Raw genomic sequence first — 15,928 nt, 5'->3', positions numbered from 1 at the left:
AGCATACATGTACACAGTCAAAGGAAAGCAAAGTAAATAAACATCCCCTTCCCTCAGAAACCCCAGGTTCGCCAGATTTTATTCCAAGTTGCTACTTTCCTAAAGAGGGGCACTAGTAGTCCCCTTCGAAGAGGGATTAACCTTGGATTAACCTTAATTATTTTTTAAAAATTAATTTTTATTGGAGTATAGTTGCTTTACCACTATACATGTGTTAGTTTCTGCTATATAGCAAACTGAATCAACTATACATATACATATGCCCCCTCCCCCTTTTTAAAAATTTCTTTCCCATTTAGGTCACCACAGAGCAGAGTTCCCTGTGCTATACAGTAGGCTATCATTAGTTATCTAATATTTTATACATAGTAGTATATATGTGTCAATCCCATTCTCACACTTCATTCCACCCCTCTTCCCACCTTGGTTTCCATGTGTCCATTCTCTATGTCGTGTCTGTATTTCTGCTTTGCAAATAAGTTCATCTGTATCATTTTCTAGATTCTACATATAAGCAATATTATATGATACTTGTTTTTCTCTGACTTACTTCACTCTGTATGACAGTCTCTAGGTCCATCGAAGTCTCTGCAAACTGCACAATTTTGTTACTTTTCATGGCCCAGTAAGACTCTGATGCTGGGAAAGGTTGGGGGCGGGAGGAGAAGGGGACGACAGAGAATGAGATGGTTGGATGGCATCACCGACTCTGTGGACATGAATTTGAGTGAACTCCGGGAGTTGGTGATGGACAGGGAGGCCTGGCGTGCTGTGATTCATGGGGTTGCGGAGAGTCAGACACGACTGAGCGACTGAACTGAACTGAACATTCCATTGTATATGTAGCACATTTTCGTATCCATTCCTCTGTTGATGAACATTTGGGTTGCTTCCATGTCCTGGCTATTGCAAATAGTGGCACAGACTTTTAAAACTTATTTTAAGAGAGTCTGGAAAAATGGAAATCCTGGAAGTAGAGAAGAAAGCTGGAATTCTCAAAACAGTTGCAAATCACTGTTATAAATATATTAATAGATTTATGGAAAAATGAATGTAGTGTTTTCAAAGACTGGTTTTGTTTTATCTGTTTTGATAATCAGGGTCTTATTTATTTGTGAGTAATCAGAAAATGAAGAAATGGGACTTTTTTTGTCTTCAAATTGAGGTTGATATGAATTCTGCTTTTTTCTTTTTTTACTATTCTATTTTTGTTCTCTGTTTTTCAAAGATACCAGACCTTAGGAGAATTCACATACATTTGAGCTGTCTTGTAATATTATGGAGTGGAACTGACCCATAGGCCCACTGGACTTGCAGCAATGAAAGCTACTGTCACTTTCAAGGAGTATATGAAGGGCATGTTACTTCTGCCCTGGTTGTTTAAACTTGATGCTTATAGTGCAAGTTATTCTTGTCCTGGGTGAATCAGTGAAAGCTTCTCTGAGGTTTCAAATACTAGATTATCTTCTTAGATTTAAATTGGACCAGTTTAGACCTTTGACTTTTTAAATAACAGGCAGGTAAACTTCAAGCTGGGCTTATATGAGATAGGATCTCACTTCTGGTATAATTTTATTACAAAATGTCCTTAAGTTGAAAGGCATTGCTACACAGAATAACCATGGGGCATTTTTGTCCTTTCTTCCTTCCTGCAATTTTGAAAATGTGTGCCATTGTGAAAAAAGAATGAGCTTTTAGTGTGAACTGTCATTTTATAAAATAACTTAAAATGTGTGGTATCAGAAGAGGGGTAATTAGGTCATCTTATAAAATTCTTATATATAGTCTTACTTTTCAGTTAAATCAGAAATTGAATTACAACCTTTTTCTTTATTTTGGAGGGCCATTAGACTAGCCATCCATTCACAACAAGAATGACATAAGACCTAAATATAAATAGAATCTGATGTTTTCCTTTCTTTTATTTCATATTAGTTAAGTCATTCATTTGGATTTTTTGTTTGTTTTTTTAATCATTTTTTTGTAGCTCTCATTAAGGTTATATGTGGGGAAACAAGTTTTATTTTGGTTACTATGAACAGAAGAAACAAATGTTTGAATTTAATTTAATTTGTATTTTCTCATAAAGAATCCATGAAACATAATTTTTTTTGGGGGGAGGAGCTTAATTTGATTATTTTTCAAAAAACACCAGCAATATTACTATCCAAAGGTTGTTAGAAGGAACTTCAAATGCTTTCAAGAAGCCTTTGAAAGTTTGAATTATAACCTGCTAAAGATATTTACAATTTATTATAAAATGTGACCTTTTTTCTATATTGAAATCCAGAATTCTTAAAAGTTAAGGAAATAAAAAATTCAGAGTCTTAGGGATCCGGACATGTAGTACATTTAATAGTTGTAGGCCTACCCCATTGTTGGAATATATACATTTTATTGTATTTCCTTTGCTCTGTTTTATTCTTAAAACAAAAGAAAACAAAAATTCTAAAAAAGTCAACCAACCAACCGAACAAAATAAAACAATTGTAGCCCTATCTCTGGAACGTACTTCTTACGTCTCACTCTAGAGTTGATTTCAAGGGGCTCAAGACTCTTTATGAGGCTGTTGTGCCTCAGGAATTTTTTAGAGTATTTAGGCATGCTGCATTTCTAATTAATGCACATATAGGCAATATGCCTTAGATTTTGAAGTCAAGAGATCCAATGAAATGAGTCACCAGAGGGAAGCTTTGTGTTAAGCCTTTTCATTATGGGAACAAAGAGCGAAAGCATTCTTGAATAATAATTACAGGCTCTATAGATGAAAGAGGTATGTTTAACCTAAACGTAGACAAATAGATTCTACATTCTTACTGAAAAGGGGATAATAATATCAACTAATATTTGTTGAGGTCTTAATAGGTGTCTGAGGCATGGGCTAAGTTATGACTTCTATATGGATTTTAAAATTTAATCCTCAAGATAATTTTGAAGAAGGTACTCTTCAGTTTAGTTCAGTTCAGTTCAGTCACTCAGTCGTGTTCGACTTTTTGTGACACCATGAACGGCAGCATGCCAGGCCTCCCTGTCCATCACCAACTCCTGGAGTCCATCCAAACCCATGTCCATTGAGTCGGTGGTGCCATTCAACCATCTTATCCTCTGTTGTCCCCTTCTCCTCCTGCCCTCAATCTTTCCCAGCATCAGGGTCTTTTCAAATGAGTCAGCTCTTCACATCAGGTGGCCAAAGTATTGGAGTTTCAGCTTCAACATCAGTCCTTCCAATGAACACCCAGGACTGATCTCCTTTAGAATGGACTGGTTGGATCTCTTTGCAGTCCAAGGGACTCTCAAGAGTCTTCTGCAACACCACAGTTCAAAAGCATCAATTCTTTGACACTCAGCTTTTTTTATAGTTCAACTCTCACATCCATATGTGACCACTGGAAAAGACATAGCCTTGACTAGACGGACCTTTGTTGACAAAGTAATGTCTCTGCTTTTTAATATACTATCTAGGTTGGTCATAACTTTCCTTCCAAAAAGTAAGCGTCTTTTAATTTCATGGCTGCAATCACCATCTGCAGTGATTTTGGAGCCCAGAAAAATAAAGTCAGCCACTGTTTCCACTGTTTCCCCATCTATTTCCCGTGAAGTGATGGGACCAGATGCCATGATCTTGGTTTTCTGAATGTTGAGCTTTAAGCCAATTTTTTCGCTCTCCTCTTTCACTTTCATCAAGAGGCTCTTTAGTTCTTCTTCACTTTCTGCCATAAGGGTGGTGTCATCTGCATATCTGAGGTTATTGATATTTCTCCCTGCAATCTTGATTCCAGCTTGTGCTTCTTCCAGCCCAGCGTTCCTCATGATGTACTCTGCATATAAGGTAAATAAGCAGGGTGACAATATATAGCCTTGACGTACTCCTTTTATGAGAAAGCTGATGTGTAGTAAGGTTCACCAACTTGCCTAAAGTCATCAGTGAGCAGAGCCTAGAGTCTCACCCAGACCAACTTCAAAGCCAATCCTCTTAATTACTGAGATCCAATGGTGATGAAATGTAGGAGAATTTAAGAATCTTTTCGCAGACAGTGAGAATGGAGAAGCTGCAATTGTTCTCACACTGGCTGCTGCATTGTTGCCCTGCTGAGGGGCTGAGTGGAGCTGAAATCTAGTCCTCCCTCTACTGGACCAACTGGGGGCCTTCCTGCTAACACCTACAGGGCTTTTTCTAATTGGTCTGCCTGAAAGACTCAGATTTTACTACTTCACTCAAAGCAAATCTTACTTCTCTAAACCTCTGAGTACTGCTGCCTCTATTTCCATTCATTCACAATAATCCTTTGACTCCGCGTCTCTTTCTGGTCCACATCCTCCTTGGTTGTCTAATTTCATCTGTCTTTATGTTGTCAACCCTGAAATCTGTATTTTGATCCCAGACTTCTCTCCCAAACTCTATTTTCATATATCTAACTGCCTACTTACTAATAACATCTTTACTTGGATGTCTACATACATCTTAAATTTGTATGTATCTCAATTCATGTCCCAAACTGGGCTCTTCATCTTCCTGTTCCTCCTGCAGCATCCCTACCTCAGTTAATGGCAATACCATCCTTCCAGTTGCTTCAGACAAAAAACTTAAAGATATCTTGAGTTCTTTTTATCCTCTGTTCAATCTGTCTGGAATTCCTATTGGTTCACAATTGTCTACAATCTGATCACTTCTGTTCACTTCTGCTGCCACCAGTCAGGTTTAGGCCATTATTCTCTCTCATTGGGGTCACTACAGAAGTTTCCCAATAGTGTCCCTAATTTTGCTCTTGCCCTCAATACTTCCTTTTATTCATCAGAGTGATCCTTTCAAAATATAAAACAGATTACGTTTTTCTAGTATTCGAACCCCTGCACTATGTCTCATGGTTTCATATGATCTGTGGTTCCCCCCTGCACCCCCCTTGACTAACTCCATTATCATTCTGACCCTCTCTTTTACTATGCTTTTTGTAGTTCACTCCAACCCACTTACACTGGCCTCCTTGCTCATCTGCAAACATGACAATACTCTCCTGTCATTAGTTTTTTTCTCCAGTTGTTATCTCTGCCTAGAATGCTCTTCTCCCAGACCTCTGCTTGGCTAATTTCCTAACCTCTTGAAGTCTTTGCTCAAATGTACTCTTCTCATTGAGGTTAATATTGATCTTATTTAATATTGCAATCTGCTCCCAACTCTCTTAATACTTACTCCGTTTTACTTTTTCTTTTTTGCTAGCATGTCTTTTTCTAAGGTACTAAACAATGTTCCTGTTATTAGGTTTATTGTTTATGCTCTCTCCTTGCCCATGACTAGCACAAAGTAGAAACAATAAATATAAGTTGAATTAGTGAATAAATGAATGGTGCCTTATAGTCTAGGGGTGCCTCTGATCTCAAATCATTTAGGCCTTATAACTGACCAAAAGGCAAGGTAGAAGAGCTTACACTAACAAATACATGGAAAGTATTTGTAAAGTGTAAGAAGAACATCTGAAAAGAGAGAAATTCAATTATTAGACAATTGCTTGGTTTTATTGACTCTGACAAACCTAAGATCCTTTTGCTCACCAAATGAGTAAAAGATGTGTGTATTTCTTTCTTGACAGGACAAACAATCCAGTAGATGATTGCATTGGAAGCATGGAAATAGGGGTTTGGGGTGGGGATGGAAGGGCACTTGGAAAATAGCTACGTTTAGACATTATAGTGGAAATTTTTAAAATTATAGTGGAAATTTAAAAAAAATTTTTAAACCAAACCTTTCCATTTGGTTTCACTCTAGCTAAGACTTAATTATACAAAATCAACTGTGATAATATTATGCAGTAAATCCCCCACTCCCCATTTTCCTTTTCTTTACTTAAACCTGTTTATTATAATTTAGATGATTTTTTGGTCAATTAACATTTGGTTCCACACCTTCACATTACTCCTAACCATATTCAGCGAACCCTTCTAAGGGATCTTGATGGGGGAGAGTGAAGCCTGCTTTAGTTATGTATTCAATATAAATTTTTAATGATAATTAAAATAAATGTTCTCTTTGATGAAACTATCTCAGTACTTGGATATCCTTTCTTCTGATATTTTGAAAGTAAAGTGTCAGCTAATATTAACATTTGTGATGATCGTGGGATTTTTTTGTTGTTTTGTCACTAAGTCATGTCCAATTCTTTTGTGACCCCATGGACGGTAGCCTGCCAAGCTCCTCTCTCCATGGGATTTCCCAGGCAAGAATACTGGAGTGGGTTGTCATTTCCTTCTCCAGGGGATCTTCCCAGCCCAGGGATCAAATCCACATCTCCTGCATTGGCAGGCAGATTCTTTACCACTGAAGATAGTGGAGATTGTGACCTACTAAAAGTATTTCTCTTTTCTATTTCACTAAATGAGATCCCGAATGGATCTCATGAAGCCCAAAGATTCTTTTGGTAGAAGAATTGTTGACACCATCATTTAAACTTGAAGGAAAGAAATCTATTCTCAGATAAAGCCATCAAACACATGTGAATGTGTACACACACATATGTATGTGTGTGTGTGTTAATGTCATGACAATAATTAGGGCATAGAAAGAACCATGTTAATAGAGATGATGCATAATGATTATCTAGAGAATATCACATGAGAAAGGGTCAATAATAAATAAGTAATAATAAACATAGGTACATGGAAAAACAGTTTAAGTAATCTTCATAAATATCAATAAATTGTGAATTTTGTTGTGTTTTTGAGTATTTAAATTGTTTTTTTTCTCATGAACATAATGCTGAATGTTCACAAAAATAATTTTAATAAAAGGAGTAAAGAAATATATGCAACGGATAACAACTCTTGCATGGAAACAAGTAAACTTAAGAAAAAAGTAACAACAGAGAGCATTTGAATGAGGGGGAAACAGAGAGGAAAAGAGAAGTAATTTTGTTGCAGAAGCTTGAAAGTCTCCCTAAACGTGGAAGAACTGATGACTTTTTACCATACCTCTGTGTTAACTGCATGTTTTAGAAGATTGAGGATAGAATGAAAGAGCAGATCTGACTAAAAGGGCAGAACTTGTTGATATGGAGTGCTAGAAAGTTTGGGTAGTTCTGTCCTTAACATTTGTAGTGTGCAGAATGAAAATATACATGGAGGCCTGCATACCATACTTACATATGTGAAAGCTACAAATCAAGCTGCTGCTGCTGCTGCTGCTAAGTCACTTCAGTCGTGTCCGACTCTGTGCGACCCCATAGACGGCAGCCCACCAGGCTCCCCCATCCCTGGGATTCTCCAGGCAGGAACACTGGAGTGGGTTGCCATTGCCTTCTCCACAAATCAAGCTAACAAGTTGCTAAAATAGGTTCTATCCTCTTATCTTTCTACCGTGAGAAATATACCTCCAAATTGACCTGAAAGATATAGATCTGGATTCAGAATTCTTTATTCCTTGACGTTTCCTGTTAGAATGAGGTGATGTCCTTGATGGTCAGCTTCCTTTCCTTTCCACTTCTGGCTCTATCTTGTACTTGAGAGGCCTTGAGTACATGCAGATGGACAACTTGCATGTCTGAGTTCCATAATACTCATTAGCAAACAGCTGCCTCTTGGCTACCTCTCAGGTATAGGGATGGGCATGTTGTCATTTGCACTTAGAAGTTTGGGTTGCAGAAAGAGGCTGGCATAGGCATTGGAAGTGGACTTGGACTAAGTAGAGAGTTGGGGGTACTGAGTGTGTCAGAAAGGGTACATATGAGCTCTGGGAGGACATATCACCTTGGTGTCATGGACTCTTCTGAAGCATTAATAGAATGTGTATCCCCCATGACCTCTCAGAGTTAACTTCACTTAAAAGTGAAATACTTGTTAAACTGAATGAGTTTTAAATTGCTATAAGCTCAATTTAAAGCAAGGAATAAAGTGGAGTAAAGAAAATTTAGGCGTATGGACAAAGGCAACCTGGGAAGAAAGGAAGTATCCACATGATACTTTGTTCTGCCTTACAGACTGTCCCTGGAGACATCTGTTACTGCTGTCAAGAGATTTGTTTTCCTCCCTTAAATTCTGAAAATTGGGGTTTAATCTAGTATGCTTGTTTCCAAACCTGAACCTTTCCCACTTTATAAAACTATCTCTAGTGGTTAGAAGTTAAAAAGTTTCAGATTTCAACTCAACATGAGGAAGAACATTATAAAAGTAATCACTGGCATCTAATGGTATAGTGAGCATCTCATTTCCCAGTACATTGTTGAAATGAAGGATGCTGTAGGAGGTGTCCTTGAATTGTTTCAGAGGTACTTTCTAACACTTAAAATTTTGTGGATTATAAAATGCAAATGCCCTGGGTTATAATACCGATACCCTAGCAGGATTTTTGTTTTGGATTCACATTGCATTATGGCTACAAAAGGTTGGTAAAAACTCTTCAGACTTTGACCTTGCTTTGACTTCATTTGCAAAATTCTGCAGTTTGATGCCGATTATTGCCTTGATCTCCAAGTCAGTTTCCTCAGTTAACTAGAAAATGTTTTGATACTATACACAAAGTGATTAGTATGTACAGTGTTAGTATTTTTAATAGTATACTCAATTTTGGAGATGTAATTGTACTTAAATGCTTTCTTAAATTATTAGATTTGTCATAATTGTTTCACTTGAAATTTTCAGCATAATTATCTTTGCTTTTAATAAGATATATGAAAGAATTATAAATATTAATTATGAGTATGTTTGATTATAAGTTTATTTGAAATCACAATTTTGACTATATGTACAAATTTCTCTGTTGAGTCACTGGAGACAGCCTTTGGCGTATTCTTATTATTCTCAAGAATACTTCACATATCCATTTTTGTGGGAAGAGAGTCATGGAATGTAGCCATGTGGCATATATTTGGAAAGCAGTAAGATTTCTAGTCTCTATAGTATTTGCCTCTATTTAACAAATTATTATTATCTAAGAATTAAATTACATCAAGAAAAGAGCCAATAAGGAAGATTTATTTTTGTACAGGGTGGTTTTGTTTGTGCATCTCTCTCTCTGGCACATGCATCAGGCATATAGTGTAGGCTTAGTGAAGCACTGATCTTTTCAGTTACATGTACATGAAGAGATCATGATTATACACTGAAATATTTATGGATCCAGGGGAAGGATTTGAGAGAGCGTGAGAGGCTGAAGGGCAGAGAGATGCTGAATTTGTGGAACTAAAACAGTGGGAGCTGAGAAAGGTAGGAGGAGAATAGGGGTAGACTCTCAGGGCAAGGAGTTGGAGGGAACATGGGTCCTACCCTGAGATTCTGACTTCCCTTGGGGGTTGGAGGAAGAGGTATAGAAAAAAGAACACTACTCTTTCCTAGAATCCCTGAGATTGACAGGAGTGTTGAAAGGACTGATTCTGGGATAAACATGATTTCATGAAAATGTGTCATTCTTTCACTTATTCATCTATCTGTAGTCCATTCGACCTTGGTTTTACGAATGGACTTTGTAAGAAAATAAGAAACTTGGAAGAAAGTTTGGAAGAAACTTTGAAAGAAAATAGGTAACAACTAAATGGAAAGATTTGTGCATTGATGGTAACACACACTTCAATAGACTATAATAGTTTATAGGCTAATAATAGGCCAAGTTATGTATAGGATAGATGTGTTTCTTACTGTTATCCTGTGAACCCTCAGTAAATACTTCCTGGGTGATTACTGACTGTGAATAAGTTAATATAGATTGTGGGCTTAGAAATTTGGGTAATAGTCTTCATGGCTGATGTGTTACTTTGAATATGTTATGAAATTCTATACATGGTCACTTGCTATATATGTATTCTTATTAAAAAATCTCACTGAACCAACATTTAAGATTTATATTAAGGTCTGAAAGAATGGTTTGCAATGTTTTTCTTATTTTGTCTTGCCCAAATATGAAGATTTGGCTTTCTTTTTATAATAACTATGCTAATATGTTAGTTTCTTTTCTGTAAAGTAAATTGCCCCAAACTTTCTTCTCCAAATCAAAACCCTCAAATAATTCCCCAAATAGAGAGATATATAATTTCTTCCAAAGTCCTACCTGATTCCTCATCTGAATGATCATTAACAACAGGCAAAATACGGGTTCTGGCTGCCTTAGTGCTTATGATTTCATGGAAATCAAAGCATGTGTTTGCTGCAAGATATCTCTCACCATCTCAGCCATTGATTTTTTACTTAAGACTCCTGATCAAATGCAAACTCACCTTTGCTGGGTTATAATTTTTATCATGAACAAACTAGCATAAATTAATTTGTTAGAGGCCCCAAGCCCAGAAACATGACCTGAGAAAACAGTCGGGAATATCTTGTTTCTCTGTTGGTGGACTTGGCACCTTTGTCCTCTGAGGGCTGCAGCTGATAGCAGGAGGAGGTGCTTGAATACTCATCACACATATGCTATGATTTTCATTAGTGCTTTCCTCTAGAAAGTGTTTTTTCTTTATTAGTAAATGTCTTTTTGTTTTTGTGCTTAGGCAGCATGTCAGCTGAAACACCAATCACACTGAGTATCAATCCTCAGGATCTGCGGGTGCAGACGTTCACTGTAGAGAAACTACTGGAGCCTCTCATAATCCAGGTATGGATAACATGGAAATTACAATGAATAGTAACTGAAAAAGTACTAAGAAACATAGGAAAAATAAATAATGGGAAGATTTGATTTTTATAGAAAGATATGTTATCCAAAATTGTCTTTTAAAATGTTTTAAAGTGTACCAAAGTATCTATTTAGTGATAATGATGATAACATTCTGAAAGTTCCTCCCCAGATTCTCTTTAAAAAGCAAAAAAGTAATAATGTGCATATGCAGTTTTGAAAGTATCTTTTATGCAAATTATCTTGTTCAATTGTTATGAAAACTGAGTGAGGCAGGCAGCATGGTTAAAACCATTCTTATTATACAGAAGAGGAAACAGCTAGAGACAACCTGGAGAATTTCAGTGACTTGCCTCAGAGCACATGGTGGCTCATCTGTCAAATAGGAAATTATTTTAAAAATACCAAAATGTATGAGAAAAGCAGATATTTAAGTTATTCTATGATAAAATCTTTCCATAAAGTGAATAATTCCTTGATAATATGCATAATGATTCTCTGACTTTATTATGTAAGCCCAGGTTTTATTTATTGGCTTTTCTTAGAGCAGAGCTTGGAGAAACTTACACTATAGTATAGATTTAAATTTTTTGTTTTTAACCCCATATTTGTGAGAAAACTCCTCTTTAGGCTTACCTTCCATCATACCCCCTAAGACAAATTGTCCCTTTTTCTAAGGACTTGAAGTACTCTAGGGATTCTTAAGTGAGAAATGACACTGACCTTACCTCTGATAATTTAAATATTTTCTGCTTGTGTTCTTTGTGAGGTGGATGATGGGGAGGAGAGTAGCTCTAAGAATAAGCTTTGTATATATTTTTACTTAGCGTATCTCCTACTGGAAAGATGACTTAAAACGTGCCCCACTGATGATAGCTTAATCATGAACTTTGGCAGTCTATCAGACACTAATATCTGGTATGAAATTGATATTAGATGACTCTGAAACTTCACTGAAGTCCCTATCTTTGCCACCCACAGAATGGTCTCATGTTAAAAAGAGAATTTTTGTACAACAAAATTATTTGCCCAAGCTCTTGATTTTCATTATAATGGGATTCTCCTTACAAAAAACCAGTACATTTCAAAGTCAGAGTCATTAATTTGGATTTGATGAACAACCTTCTTGTCACTTTGATCATTTATTACCTGTCAATACAATAAAAAATTACATTAAATAAAAGATTTCTTACTAGAATAGCATCATACTAAATATTTCATCACATTCTGTTTTTTCAAAGAGTGTTTAATTTGAAATTGTTACATTATTTATTTTAAGCATGTAATATAGTCTCTGATTATAGTGGAAAGCATTCCAAAAGAAGTTAATGATCTTTGAGTTCATAATACCACCAGATAAAGTTATCATTTAGTAATCGCATTAAAAAAGTCTCAACTTTCATCATTATTTATCTTCATGTTATATTCCTTTGCTTTCAATGTTGCACAGAAATTACTTACCATCTCTGTATATAACTCAAAGTCAAAATTACATTTTAATTTTTGGAGTAATTGGTCATAGATACTATTATGTCACTCTGACTTCTAAATTCATTGATTCATAAATCTTTATTCTGCTCTTTTTATAGTTACCAGTCTTTCTGACCAAACTTGATTTATCTTTAATCTATTTTTTTTCTTTTGGGCACAGGTAAATCACTAGGTCATTTTGCAGGGATGTTCAGGCTCGGATATATTTCAGTCATTCACTTTCATTTTCTGTGTGTGATAACTTACACAGTTGCATCCTTCTGTAATAAATTCCTCCAATGGATCAGAAATAATTTTTTTCTCAGCAATTACATTTTTATGATTGCAACTGTAGGCATCTGTACTTTATCACTTTCAAGATCCAAGTTTGGCAATGCAGTGCAGACAGTCTATTTATGCAGAATTGCGATTAAAAGAATTTACATCTCTATGTTGTATACTCTCTGAAGGAGATATAAACTGCTAAAGCATGCTACAGTTGTTACATAATGGACCTGTCTATAATCTTATTTGCCACAAAATATAATTTGCTATGTGTCAGATTCATGTAGGATGTGAGCTGCTGCTGCTGCTGCTAAGTTGCTTCAGTCGTGTCCTACTCTGTAAGAATTAATTAATTAATTAAAAATTAATTAATTTATTTTAATTGGAGGCTAATTACTTTACATTATTGTATTGGTTTTGCCATACATTGACATGAATCTGCCCCGGGTGTACATGTGTTCCCCATCTTAAACCCCCCTCCCACCTCCCTCCACATCCTATCCCTCTGGTTCATCCCAGTACACCAGCCCGGAGCATCCTGTATCATGCATTGCTAATTTAAAATCCCTTAAAATAAGCTGATTGCAGCCAGGAAATTAAAAGACGCTTACTCCTTGGAAGGAAAGTTATGACCAACCTAGATAGCATATTAAAAAGCAGAGACATTACTTTGCCAACCAAGGTCCATCTAGTCAAGGCTATGGTTTTTCCCGTGGTCATATATGGATGTGAGAATTGGACTGTGAAGAAAGATCACCGAAGAATTGATGCTTTTGAACTGTGGTGCTGGAGAAGACTCTTGAGAGTCCCTTGGACTGCAAGGAGATCCAACCAGTCCATCCTAAAGGAGACCATCCTGGGTGTTCATTGGAAGGACTGATGCTGAGGCTGAAACTCCAATACTTTGGCCACCTCATGCGACGAGTTGACTCACTGGAAAAGAGTCTGATGCTAGGAGGGATTGAGGGCGGGAGGAGAAGGGGACGACAGAGAATGAGATGGCTAGATGGCATCAGCGACTCGATCGACATGAGTCTGAGTGAACTCCGGCAGTTGGTGATGGACAGGGAGGCCTGGCGTGCTGTGATTCATGGGGTCGCAAAGAGTCGAACACGACTGAGCGACTGAACTGAACTGAAGATAAGAACAATAACAAGCTCCTCATAATGTTATCTCCAATGAAGACAGAAGATCTTTTGGGGGGGCAAAGTTTCAAATATATTTTCTGATATAAATATATTTCCTGTTTTCAAGTGGTAAATATAGAGTTAGATCAATAGTAATAAACATTATTACTCTGTCTGTCACTTTTAACTCTTGTAGGACCTCTTAGCCTTTTTGCGGTTTTCACTTCGATAGTGTTTCACATCTATCTCTGGGAGTCCCTTAGGGATGGCTTTTATATACTCTATAATATGCATTGGGTCAAGTTTAAGAATATCTGCTCAATTTTTTATCAGTCAGCATAAGCTAGTCTATGCTGTGATAAAGCAACCTCCAAATCTCTTGAGGCTTCAGTTCAGTTCAGTTCAGTCGCTTAGTTTTGTCCGACTCTTTGTGACCCCATGAACAGCAGCACGCCAGGCCTCCCTGTCCATCACCAACTCCCGGAGTCCACCCAAACTCATGTCCATTGAGTCAGTGATGCCATCCAACCATCTCATTCTCTGTCATCCCCTTCTTCTCCTGCCCTCAATCTTTCCCAGCATCAGGGTCTTTTCAAATGAGTCAGCTCTTTGCATCAGGTGGCTAAAGTATTGGAGTTTCAGCTTCAACATCAGTCCTACAAATGAACACCCAGGACTGATCTCCTTTAGGATGGACTGGTTGGATCTCCTTGCAGTCCAAGGGACTCTCAAGAGTCTTCTGCAACACCACAGTTCAAAAGCATCAATTCTTTGGCGCTCAGCTTTCTTTATAGTCCAACTCTCACATCCATACATGACCACTGGAAAAACCATAGCCTTGACTAGACAGACCTTGGTTGGCAAAGTAATGTCTCTGCTTTTTAATATGCTGTCTAAGTTGGTCATAACTTTCTCTCCAAGGAGTAAGCATCTTTTAACTTCATGGCTGCAATCACCATTTGCAGTGATTTTGACTTAACAAAGGTTCATTTCCTGCTCAAGCTACATGTTTAAAGTGAGTTGGCTGGGAAGTCTCTGCTTTAATTCAGGCACTCAGGGACCCAGGCTAATGTATATTCCATCTCAATATTTATTTCCACTATAGTTACAACAGGGAAAGGGAACACTATGAATCGTGCAAGGGCTCCTAAATTGTCCACCTGGATGTGACATATGTCAGTTCCACTCACATTGCTTTTGTCAAAGCAAGTCATGTGTTCAGTGGGGATGCTAGATGTGTGATCTTGCTCTATGCCCAGGAGGATGGGAATATTTGTGAACAGCCCTGAAAACCATCCCATTGCTTCCTTTTCAGGGGTTCTTTTTTTGTTAAGTCTCCATCTGATTAATCACCTTTCCACTCTGATCACATCTGACCTTATCAGGGTGGGCAACTGACTTATGGACAATTATAGGTTGGCAAGAAGCCTGTGAGGCAGTCTGGCATGAGAGCTCTGTCTTTGGGGTATGATGGTAAATTGGTCCTATTGCCATCGTCTCTTTTGGGAATTGACTTTGGGTATAGTTAAGCAGTTACCTAGCATTAAACAGTTATATCATGTGCAAAGCCAAGCAACACACAGAAAGAAGTAGATATATAGAGGAGAGTTCTGTTGGAGCAATTTTCAAGTTTGTATCCACAAACTCATGCTATTGAGGGACAATAGGTTTCCTAGTTACCATGGTTTTAATGGATCCTTCCAATTTCCAAACCACAAACTAGTCTCAAAATAATACTCTAGTCTCTGTGGGACCTCACAGTTTCCAGTTTCCTTGAGCATCGACCGTACAGCCCTGGTGCTTTTCTTCCTTTGTTATCTGATTCCCTGGCCTCCTACCTCTTCATCAGTGGCTGAAACTTTAGAAGTTCCATTAGTAGCGGTAATCAAGGGTTCTTGTAATGGCCCTCACTTATTATAGAATGAAGATTTTCCTGTAAAGCTTCTCTTCTGCTCTTACCTTCCTCTCCAGTTTTTGAAACCTCTGATGTTTGACTCATCAATTCTCCCAGACTAGTCTATCTGCCAATGGCATCCCACGCCAGTACTCTTGCCTGGAAAATCCCATGGATGGAGGAGCCTGTTAGGCTGCAGTCCATGGGGTCGCTAAGAGTTGGACACGACTGAGCGACTTCACTTTCACTTTTCGCTTTCATGCATTGGAGAAGGAAATGGCAACCCACTCCAGTGTTCTTGCCTGGAGAATCCCAGGGACAGCGGAGCTGTCTATGGGGTCTGCCAGACCCCAGGTGGCTGCCGTCTATGGGGTCACACAGAGTCAGACACGACTGAAGTGACTCAGCAGCAGCAGCAGCAGAATCATATGAAATTCCTATGAGAACAGCCCCTTTCAGCTTTTCCTAATTTCTCTCTTCTCCTTGTCTTAAGTGTGTGGATGACAAACTGTTAATTCTTCTTCTAAGCACCATGTTTTTCTTTCCTCTTTGACTCCTATGGAG

At 37.6% G+C, this 15,928-nt stretch overlaps 1 protein-coding gene and 1 non-coding gene across 3 annotated transcripts in view; one reads left to right on the top strand and one right to left on the bottom strand.

Annotated features, from left to right (window-relative positions):
* Positions 1 to 15,928, top strand: part of CTNNA3 (catenin alpha 3) — a 1,978,275-nt gene that overhangs the window by 43,854 nt on the left and 1,918,493 nt on the right. For both annotated transcript variants that reach the window (XM_055425631.2, XM_055425630.2), the window contains exon 2: positions 10,464 to 10,567. In XM_055425631.2, coding sequence (XP_055281606.2) covers positions 10,469 to 10,567 — 99 coding nt within the window. In that variant the 5' untranslated portion in view covers positions 10,464 to 10,468. The remainder of the gene's footprint in view (positions 1 to 10,463; positions 10,568 to 15,928) is intronic.
* On the bottom strand, positions 6 to 148 carry LOC129556042 (small nucleolar RNA SNORA67). Its single transcript, XR_008685882.1, has one exon. It is a non-coding gene; the product is annotated as a small nucleolar RNA SNORA67 (small nucleolar RNA).

Source organism: Moschus berezovskii, chromosome 12, assembly GCF_049115385.1.
Source record: "Moschus berezovskii isolate FMDL1 chromosome 12, NW_MosBer_1.0, whole genome shotgun sequence".
Classification (NCBI taxonomy): Eukaryota; Metazoa; Chordata; class Mammalia; order Artiodactyla; family Moschidae; genus Moschus; species Moschus berezovskii.
This window is presented reverse-complemented; position numbering and strand designations above follow the sequence as displayed.